The 11,239-nt window shown below is 36.5% G+C and overlaps 3 protein-coding genes across 3 annotated transcripts; 1 reads left to right on the top strand and 2 right to left on the bottom strand.

Moving 5' to 3' along the window:
* Positions 1–1,023: 1,023 nt before the first annotated feature.
* On the top strand, positions 1,024–5,027 carry LOC126720415 (beta-amyrin 28-monooxygenase-like). The gene is made up of 4 exons (XM_050422858.1): positions 1,024–1,122; positions 2,630–3,633; positions 4,402–4,589; positions 4,691–5,027. Exons 2-4 carry the CDS (start codon positions 2,679–2,681, stop codon positions 4,994–4,996), a joined length of 1,449 nt encoding a protein of 482 aa, XP_050278815.1. The 5' UTR covers positions 1,024–1,122; positions 2,630–2,678; the 3' UTR covers positions 4,997–5,027.
* Positions 5,028–5,310: 283 nt separating this feature from the next.
* Positions 5,311–8,853, bottom strand: LOC126721247 (uncharacterized). Its single transcript, XM_050424303.1, has 2 exons — positions 8,377–8,853; positions 5,311–7,260 (listed from the first exon to the last, which is right to left on the bottom strand). Exons 1-2 carry the CDS (start codon positions 8,851–8,853, stop codon positions 5,311–5,313), a joined length of 2,427 nt encoding a protein of 808 aa, XP_050280260.1.
* Positions 8,854–10,219: 1,366 nt separating this feature from the next.
* On the bottom strand, positions 10,220–10,816 carry LOC126721246 (beta-amyrin 28-monooxygenase-like). Its single transcript, XM_050424302.1, has 2 exons — positions 10,485–10,816; positions 10,220–10,418 (listed from the first exon to the last, which is right to left on the bottom strand). Exons 1-2 carry the CDS (start codon positions 10,814–10,816, stop codon positions 10,220–10,222), a joined length of 531 nt encoding a protein of 176 aa, XP_050280259.1.
* Between the last annotated feature and the right edge of the window lie 423 nt (positions 10,817–11,239).

Below are 11,239 nucleotides of genomic sequence, written 5' to 3'. Positions count from 1 at the left end.
AGATAATGTTAGGAAAGTGAATTAAAATTTTGAAATTTTAAGGAATAAAATCAAAATTACCCTTAAATTCTGGGCGTAATTTGCAGTTTAAAAGGAAAAAAAAAAAAACCAAGGAGCGAGCTTCAAAGGCATGCAATAGTTGAATATGATGGATAATATTTATGCTATAATTTTTTTTTTTTTTTTTAACTAATGCTATAGACACAAAATTTTGCAACATCTATTACAATATTTGAGTTTACCAATGACACCACTTTTTGGCATATCACTAATAATTCTCTTGAGTGTGAAATTTGTGTCTGTATGCTATAGTTTCTCTCTCTCTCTGTCTTTGTTTTTAATGGAAGAAAAGATATTGCAATAATCAGGTGTAAAAGATACAAACTTGTCTTTATGAAATAGAAAATAATAAATAACCGTTTGGCTTTTAATTATAAGAAAAAAGAATAAGGGGCAGCAGGTAATTTCTGCTAAACCTCTACCATAAGTTTGGAAAGAACATAAATAAATAAATAAATAAAATAAGTAAAAAAAAAAAAGTCAGTTATTAGACCTTTTGAGCTTATTCAAACAATATTTACATATTCACTCACGTAATGTGGCAACTATGCAAAATGCAAAGTACGCAACTGCAGAATAAAAAATAATAATAACGATACATACATGTTCGTATCAAAAAAAAAAAAAAAAAAAAATACATGCATCCTTGCTTTAAAAATTTTAAAAATCACAATTGTTTTTGGGTTAGGTGACAATTAATCAAAGCTTAGCCGACACACATGGAAAAGAACTTATTTCCATTTTGCCTGTCGGCTTGTAATATAATTATAAGGGAAAACAACGGGGTCAACTTCTTCCCGAGTAGAAAATAATATATTACTTATGTAACGCAAAAAAACAAAGGGATCAGATTTTTAAGGGGCCACCTACCACCGCGCACTCAGAAATATCTTTCCTTATTTGGCCGGTCAAATCAAGGCTCTTATACATCTTTCTTTTCTTTTCATTTCCTTACATACACTACTCTCTCGCACTCCCTTACTCTCCCACCGATATCACTTCTCAGCACTTTCACAACCATTTTTTTCCAACAAGACCACCAAAAAATTTCATAGGAAAAAGGTAAGGCTCACTCATCTTTACTATTTGAGATAAAAATTTCCAATATTTTTGGTGGGTTTATATGCTTTACTAAAGGCTTTATTTATTTATTTATTTTTTTTTTTTATCTAAGCTTTGGTAATAATACCCATGTGATTTATGAGTTTTGAAAGTGATATTTATGTGTTTATATGTATGAGTTTTGTATTAGTGGAATTATTTGATGTGTGAGTTTATAGTTTTTACAATGGTGGCTATCTAAGTGGTGAAGATTTTGGGATTTGAGCTCTTTAGAATCCGTTTGAATACAACTTATTTTTGCTGAAAACACTGTAACAAAATAATTTTTAAATGTGTGAATAATACTGTAGGACCCATTTTTAATGAAAAAAGTTGCTAAAAAGTGAAGTTTATGGGTCCCGTGAACAGTGTACCCATGCACTGTTTATGGGAGAAAAGTCAACAACTATGGCTTAAAAAATAAATAAATAAATAAAAGGAAACGTGAATTGTGAAACACAGACACGTAATAACGTAGATCCAAATAGGCACTTAATGTGAAATAGATGGTGAATATAATTTTTATTGAGTTATTTGGAGCTAGTAAAATATTTAAATGGTTTGTGTTGGAGAATATTGTGATTTTGATTTCATGGGTTTCTTGATGATGTTGTGTAAATCTTATAGAAGTTACTCATAAATTGTTAAGATTTTAGTATTAAGGAGATGATATTGAATGGGTTAATTTTACAAATTGGAGCCTATGCCTTGTGAATGAATTGGTTGAGAAACTTTGGAAGTGAAAAATATTATTTGTGAGGCTAAATACTATGTTTGCCTAATTTAGTGCTTATTTGGCAATTCCTACTTTGTAGCTAGATTCAATTTCAAGATTTATACTTATTGTGATAAGTTTGCTTGATATTGTTCAGGCTCTAGCTAACCCAGTGGCGGAGCCACATGGGCTCTCCCAAAATTTTTAATTTTTTTTACAATTTAAGTATATTTTATAAATATTTAAAGGTTATATGAAAAAAAAAAAAAAAAAAAAGGAGTTGCCCCCCCCCCAAAAGAAAGCATTGATCAAATAATTTAGTAATTTTTCCTAAAAATAGAGAGTTTAGAGTTGATATACAATGAAATAGTTAGGTAGTAAGTTTTGTGAGTAAATAGTAGAAGTGTAGGATCCCTAATTTTTAGCTCAATTTCAATTCCAATTAATATGTTCAAATCATTCAACATTGATAATATATACAATTTGGTTGAAACTTCCTATTCTTAAGATTTTATCAAGAAATAAAAAAACCTCATATGATACTTCAATTATAACATTATGATATTGATTTGTCAAACATGGATGAAGTTTTACAAACAATTTATATATTTTATATTTACACACACATATATTATGTGGATTTTTTAGGAAAGTGTCTATTTTTTATTTGAGTTTATCTTGACAAAATTTATAGTTCGACCCCAACATAAGATTCCTGGCTCCACCACTTAACTAACCTCCTTTGGAAATTAGAGAATTAGGTCTTGCTCATTTGTGCAGGCAAGAGGGTGTGGAAGTTGGTATGGATTTCTTCTCAAACCTGCTGCACCTTGTGCTCCTTTGTATTTCCACCTCACTCATCTTTCTCATCTATAAGCAAAAATCAACTCGTGCCAAGTTTCCACCAGGTAAAAAGGGATGGCCTGTGATTGGGGAAACATTGGAATTTGTCATGGCTGGGAAAAGAGGCACACCAGAGATGTTCATTAACGACAGAATGAGCAAATGCTCGCAGGAACTCTTCAAAACCTCACTGTTTTGTGAGAACATGGCTGTGTTTTGTGGTGCTTCGGGAAACAAGTTTCTGTTCTCCAATGAGAACAAATATGTCATCTCTTGGTTGCCGCCTTTCTTTCTAAAAGTTCTCCTTCCAGAATCTCTTGAAAACTTTTCCCCTGAAGATTCTATCAAAATAAGGAGGGCTGTGGTTGAATTTCTCATGCCAGAAACTCTTCAATATTTCATACCTATCATGGACTCCATGGCAAAGAAACACTTGGAGACAGATTGGTCTCCTTACAAACAAGTCAAGGTTTTGCCACTTTCAATGAAGTATACCTTTGCACTGGCTTGTAGGTTGTTTATGAGTATCACAGATCCCAACCATGTGACAACATTTGCTGATCCCTTTGCCCTTATCGTAGATGGTTTAACGTCTGTGCCTATAAATATCCCAGGCACAATCTTTAACCGCGCCATTAAAGCAGGCAAAGTTATTCACCAGGAGCTTTTAGAAGTAATCCAACAGAGGAAGAAAGATCTGCTATCAGAGAATAATGCGACGGTTGCTCGTGACTTTATAACTCACACGCTTCTTGCATTAGATGAGAACGGCAGATCAGTTATGAACGACTTGTTAATTTCTAGCAACATTGTGGGCTTACTTCTTGCTGGACATGATACCACTAGTTCTGCTATCACATTCGTGTTGAAGAATCTAGCAGACTTCCCTCATGTTTACAATGAGGTCTTAAAAGGTACTTCTTCTCGACCTATTGGCTATTATGGGCCTATGTCTTCTTTCCGTTAAAACACTATTACGCTAGACTTCTTTCGCTTTAAAAGATCTTCATCATAAGCGTATCTACCATTTAATATAGTATATCGTAGATTAACATCAATTTCAATTTAGAGAAAAAAATATTATTTATTATTCCATCTATATTCAATCTATGTGAGTGTTTGGATTCACGTTTGCGTGTTTGCGTTTTCACTTTTCAGCGTTTTTTTTTTTTTTTTTTTAGCCATAGTTGTTGGACATTTCTCCTGTGTACCAAGCACATCAGTGGGTCCTGTATACTGTTCACAGGATTCATAAACTTCATTTTTCAGCAACTTTTTCATTAAAAATAGGTTCCACGGTATTATTCACACATTTAAAAATTATTCTGTTACAATGTTTTCAATTTTCAGCAAAATAAATTGTATTCAAACGAACCCTATATCTCAAGTTTTGTGGATAATTTTAAATTACAATGACTTAGAATTCTAAATAATTCTGTTAAAATACATATCTAACAAAAAATTATTAAAGAGGGAAGTGTGTAACATTATCAATACACAAGCGCGTGCACAATCAACTATAGTGGCCCAATCTTTTAGCGGCCACCTGTAGCTAGTAATTAAGAAAAATACAAAAAAATTCATTTAGTATGCTAAATGTAGCTCTTGACATATGTGACATATCTCATAAATGCGATTTAGAAAGACTAATCTAACGAAAATGAGGTCATATTGTTAAACAGAGCAAATGGAAATTGCAAGATCTAAGGGCCCGAATGATTTGTTGAATTGGGATGACATTAAGAAAATGAAGTACTCTTGGAATGTGGCGCGTGAGGCAATGAGGCTAATACCGCCTTCTTCAGGAACATTTAGAGAGGCCATAACGGACTTCACTTATGCAGGATTTACTATTCCTAAAGGGTGGAAGGTATGTGACACGTACCAGTACATGAGCCAAATTAATTATATAGAAATTCTCTATGTTTTAATAATGATTATTAATGTTCCGATTCCATGTTTTTGCTGTAGGCATATTGGACTCCACATTCAACACACAAAAATCCTAAATACTTTCCCAATCCTGAGAAATTTGATCCTTCAAGATTTGAAAGTAATGGTCCAGCACCTTACACATTTGTACCATTTGGAGGAGGACCTAGAATTTGCCCTGGGAGGGAGTATGCTCGATTAGAAATACTAGTTTTTATGCATAATGTGGTGACAAGATTCAAGTGGGAGAAAGCAATTTCGGATGAAAAGATTACTTGCAAACTATCACCTATTCCAGTTGATGGTTTTCCCATTTATCTTAAGCCTCATAATCATAAACATTAGATTGGGTTGGTGACATGACATAATAAATATGATTTTAAATTAATATGATAATGAATGTAATTAGTATTATTTCAACAACATAATAAATAACAGTTTGGATTACCAATTTTTTATGATTGATGACATATCAATTAATAAGTCTCATATATAGAATTTATAATATCGCTAATATCATTTATATGTATTGAGGCATACCGATAATTGATATGTTACCATTCACAAGAATTAACTAAGTGGCCCCAGCCACTTAGTTATGCTGAGTCCATACCGTGGGAATTTAAATACAATATAAAGGAAACTACTTAAAACAAAAATCAATCTATCCTTTGTGTTTCCATCAGACTTTGATATTCTTCAAGCAAGCCCGTCGCCCCTTCCAGGATTACCTTATTTCGTGCGTTCCATATTGCCCAGGTCGTGGTCGCCCATAATTCCAGTTCTTGCTTGCTTACTTTTGTTTGCATCTGTCTAAATAGGAGGAAAAAATTGTCTACACCGTTGCTGCTCTTCTGAATTCTTCCTTTGACCAGAGCCCATACATTCCTTACAAATGGGCAAGTCCAAAGTACATGGGAGGTGGTCTCGGGTTCCTGCTTACACATTTCGCAAGTCTGGTCTATGCTCACTCTACGGCGGCGTAGATTATCCCGTGTAGGCAAGCAATTTGAGCAAGCTCTCCATATAAAGGTGCGCACTTTTGGCGGCACGTTTAGCGTCCAGATCATGTTCCAAGTGGATCCGTGGATTCTGGCTGCTGAGTGCTCTGCTTTGTGATGATGTCGCAGTCTATAGGCCACCTTGTATGCTGATTTCACCGTAAATTTTTTTGCCCTGTTTTCCATCCAAATAACAGATTCATGGCCATTAGTGTTGTTGAGTGGCAAGGAGAGGATTTCATCCCTGGTTTGGGCAGTGAACATGGCAACTACTTTTCCCCGGTCCCACTGTCTTGTGTCTTGGTCTATTAGCTCACAAACCTTCATATCTGGTGGTACTTCAATTCGTGTTACAGGGGTGCGTGATAGCCATGAGTGTGTGAATACTCCAATTCTACGGCCATCTCCCACTTTCCACCTAGTGCCTTCCTTAATGACATCCCTTGCTGATAATAGACTGCGCCACACAAAGGAGGGGTTATTCCCTAGCTCAGCCATCATGAAAGATGAGTTTGGGAAATAACGTGCCTTGTACACTCTGTAAATTAAAGAATGATTTTCCTCGATTAATCTCCACGCTTGCTTTGCCAACATAGATAGGCTAAAAGCATGAAGATCACGGAAACCCAGTCCTCCTTCCTTCTTTGCAGTGCACAGTTTTGTCCAATTGATCCAGTGTATCCTCCGTTCATCTTGGTTTTGACCCCACCAGTATTTGGCCATCATGGAATTGATGTTGTCGCAAATGGAAGATGGTAGTTTGAATAGACTCATGGAGTATGTAGGTATCGCTTGGGCCACAGTTTTGATAAGAACTTCTCTTCCTGCGTTTGAAATAGTTTTTTCTTTCCATCCCATGACTCTCTTGGTGATTTTTTCTTGTAAGTCTTTAAAGGTGTTAACCTTTGATTTACTTGTGGCCTTTGGCAACCCAAGATATCTTTCACATTCTGTCATAACTCTTGCCCCAAATAGTTGTTTTATTTGCTCTTTTACCTCCGGCTTCGTGTTCTTGCTAAAAAAGAGGGAAGTCTTTTGTCTATTGATTGCTTGACCAGATGCAGCCTCATATTGTGCCAACAACTGTAATAGTTTTTGGCTTTCCTCCATTGTTGCTTGACAAAATAAAAGGCTATCGTCAGCGAAGAGGAGGTGAGATACCCATACTCCATTTTGGCTATATTTGATTCCTTTTAACCCTCCTGTCTTCCCTGCTTTTCTCACTAGGGCTAAAAGGCCATCCACACACATGAGGAATAGATATGGTGAGAGAGGGTCACCTTGTCGTATCCCCCTAGTAGAAGTGATAAAACCCTTTGGCTCTCCATTTATTAGAACTGAGTACGAAGCTGTGGTCACTGTCTCCATTGCCAATTGGACCCAAGAAGGAGCAAAGCCCAATTTCATCATCATTTGTTGTAAGAAGACCCATTCCACCCTATTATAGACTTTGCTAATGTCCAGCTTCACTGCCATCTGCCCCTTCTTTCCCTTCCTCCTGTTTCGCAGCCTATGAAGTAACTCATATGCTACAGTGGTATTGTCAGTGATTAGACGGTCTGGTACAAAAGCACTTTGGGCATTAGAAATCACATTCGGCAAAATAAACTTCAAACAATTAACAATAACCTCTGATATGATTCAGGATATTACATTGGCTAAGCTAATGGGTCTATAATCCACCATGTGTGTAGGGTCATTTTTCTTTGGAATTAACACTATATGTGTATGGTTCATTTTTCTCAACATATGGCCAGAGTTTAACACTGACAGTACAGCTGTTGTGACATCATGCCCTACAATGTGCCAAAACTTTTGAAAAAAGAATGGAGACAGACCATCGGGGCATGGTGACTTGGATGGGTGCATTTGGAATAGGGCCTCTCTAACCTCCTCTGGAGTATACCGTTGAAGAAGAGAGGCATTCATACTTTGGGAGACCCATCTGTCCATCGAATTTAGGACTCCTTCAATGTCTTATGGGTTGGAAGTGGTGAAGAGGTGTTGAAAATAGTGTTCTGCAGTTTGGGCTATGCTCCCCTCCGTAGTATTCCAGTTACCTTCTTCATAAAAATTCCCCATGATCTGGTTTTTGCGTCTTCGGTGACTAGCCCTTTGATGAAAGAACTTCGTATTTTTGTCACCAACCAGTAGCCAAATGGATCGGGACCATTGGCACCATGCTAATTCCTCCTAATGCAGCAAATCACTTATCTCGAATTTTAATCCCTTAATTGCAAGTAATTGATCAGCATTATTGAGGGAGCATAGGGCCTCCAATTGTTTTTGTTTTTCCTGAATTACTGTTTTTGAGCTATCAAATGCTGCACGGCTCCAGTTAACCAAAGCAAATCTGGGATTTTTTTGTTTTTTTTTTGTTTTTTCTCTCTCTCAAAAAGAATTGACACAGGGCTGCCATGCCCCACTTCAATAATCCATGCTTCTTGAATTACTCTCTCACAATTCGATTTGGTGGGCCACTTTTCTTCAAATCATTTTGGTATCTTTCTCCTCCTATTCGGCTGGCACATGGTCATAATAAGATGATTAAAGGTGAGTCACACAAGCTACTGGAAAGATTTCCTTCCACTCAACCGTGGCACATGCTCTATCAAGCCTTTCTTGCACAAATGCATCTCTAGGTCTACCATTATTCCAAGTAAATATATTACCTTGAAAGCCCAAGTCCACCAGTCCGCAATGTAGGAGTGTAGCTCAAAAAACCTGCATCGGGTTCAATTGTTTTGGAAATCCTCCTTGCTTCTCGTTTGATGCCATGATCTCATTATAATCCCCAACACAAATCCAAGGAGCTGAACTTCTAGTGTGAAGGTGCTTGAGTAACTGCCATGACTCATGTTTACTTTGTCCATCCAGCCAACCATAGAAACCTGTCAATCTCCATGAGATATTTAGGCCATTGAATATGAGAGCATCAATGTGATGAAGAGTGAAAGTTTGGATATGCAAGTCTATCTCCTCCATCCAAAATAGGGCTAACCCACCGCTTCTATGAATACTTGGAACCGCTAGCATACACCGGTATGGTAAGTCTGCTTGAATTTTTCGCATCTCATCAACTGATTGTTTTGTTTCCATGAGACACAAAATTTTGGGAGCTTTTTCCTTCACAAGGTGAGAGAGGACATCTACTGCACGTTGGTTCCCAAGCCCCCGGCTGTTCCAGATTAGGATTTTCATTGTTCTCGGCGGGACTGCACCGCAACCTCCACCGTTTGACATCTACTACTAGTCCCATAACATGGATGTACGGATATTTAGAATACTGGAGTTTCTTGGAATCAATAAATTTCGATTTATTATCCAAGTCTTACCTTAATGTTCATTGTCTTACCTTAATGTTCATTGCATCACCACGTCCAAATTTGGCCGTATTTGAGAAGAACAAACACATTGATTTTTTCGAAAATTCTACTATACTCAAAATTTGTTGTCAGTATATAGGGAACCTATTATATATGGTAATAAGATTATATATGATATTATATTTTTCACGCAATGCCAGAGGCAAAAAAAATTAAAAAAATTCAGCGAAGCCATGCTAAATATATAAATACATTTTTAAATCCACAAAAGAGAAGTAAAAAAAATTATAAAACTAAACAAACTAAATTATATGCCTTTACATATATATAATGTTATATAAGAGTAGTATAAAATTATAAAACTAAATGAAAAAAATATCTTTTGTTTATGGATTACAAAGTAGATATGTCCCAAAGTTGTAACCATAAAAACCGTACCATTTTTCAATCTTATGAATGGAAAAATCTTAACAATTGTTGTGAGATTTTGTTGCGTCCGTATAAGAACACATTGTATATCCTTAAACCATCTTTGATCTGGGCAAAGGGATAGTTGCGATTTGTGATACTCATAAATGGGGATAGATTCATTCCTCCCATGATCACACACACTATAGTACACCATTCCTTAGGGCAAGTGCTTATAAGGCAAGGGTGGGAGGCGTCTCTCCCCGATGTGGGATTGAGCAAATCCGTGCGGGTGGGAATAAGGGTCGATCCTACCCATCCTAAAGAGGACAATACTTGATTGGGGATAGATTTGTTCCTCTCACATATATATATATATATATATATATATATATATATGGTTTCTATGTAAAAGTAAAGACCTCATGTAGGAGTACATGAGATCTTGTCAAGTGGCGCTTTAATTTTGCATTTAACCTTTTTTTTTTCTTTTTTTTACCTCTTTCAATTAAAATTGTTGTTGATCACCCCCCAACTGCAATTGATGAAAATCTTTTAAATGGAAAGAATTATAGCATAATTATCCTTAATTGAAAGAAGACATATGCTTATAGTACTGTTGAGAAGAAATTTCTTTTAAGACTTCATTGTAAACATTAGGGAACTCTGCTAGATACTTCAACACGAATGTAATAGCAGAACTAGCGGTATCATGGCCAGCAAAAAGTAAGCCCATAATGTTGCTAGCAATCAAAATGTCGTTCATAACTGATCTGCTGTTCTCTTCTAATTCAAGAAGCGCGTGAGTTATAAAGTCAAGAGCAACTGTCACATTATTCTCTGTTCTCCTTCTTCCTCTGTTGGATAACTTCTAAAAGCTTCTGGTGAATAACTTTGCCTGCTTTAAATGCACGGTTAAAGGATGTGCCAGGGATATTTATAGGCAGAGACATTAAACCTGCATCTTTGATCTGCGCAAAGGGATCAGCCAATATTGCCACATAGTTGCGATCTGTGATACTCATAAACAACCTACAACCGAATGCAAAGGTATACTTCATTGAAAGCGGCTAAACCTTGACTTGTCCGTAAGGAGACCAATTTGTCTCCAAGTGTTCCTTTGCCATGGAGTCCATGATAGGTATGAAATGTTGAAGAGCTTCTAGCTTGAGAAATTCAACTATGGCTCTCCGTATTGTAATATAATCTTCTGGGACAAAGTTTTCAAGAGTTTCAGGAGAAAACATAACTTTTTCCACGGAACGTGGCCACCAAGAGATGACATATTTTTTCTCGTTGGTGAACAGAAACTTGTTTCCGGAAGCTCCACAAAACACAGCCATGTTCTCTCCAAACATTGAGGTTTTGAAGAGATATCGCGAGTATTTGCTCATTCTTTCCTTAATGAACGTCTCTGGGGTTCCAGCCATGGCAAATTCCAATGTTTCCCCAATGACAGGCCATCCTGTTTTACCAGGTGGCAACTTGGCACGAGTTGATTTTTATTTAAATATGAGGAAGATGAGTGAGAACGAAATACAAAGGAATACATGGTGAAACAGGTTTGGGAAGAAATCCATATCACCTTCCACAATAATACGAATGAGCAAGAAGAGAAAAGGCGATGGACAAGAACTGGCAAGTTCAGTTAGGATATGTATAGGAGCACAAGAGGCACGATGCAAGAAATAGAATATTCTTTTTCCTCTTCTTAATAGAGATAACAATTATATTACTATATCTTGCCACCGATAAATAGAAAAGATAGGGAATTATCACGATTCTCTATCTTCATTCTCACCCAGGGACGAACACAGGTGGGGGCCTGGGCCCCCCTGGACCAATTTTTTTTT

This window comes from Quercus robur, chromosome 4 (genome assembly GCF_932294415.1).
Source record: "Quercus robur chromosome 4, dhQueRobu3.1, whole genome shotgun sequence".
Taxonomy (NCBI): domain Eukaryota; kingdom Viridiplantae; phylum Streptophyta; class Magnoliopsida; order Fagales; family Fagaceae; genus Quercus; species Quercus robur.
The sequence above is the reverse complement of the archived record's forward strand: the minus strand, read 5'-3'. Positions and strand labels throughout refer to the sequence as shown.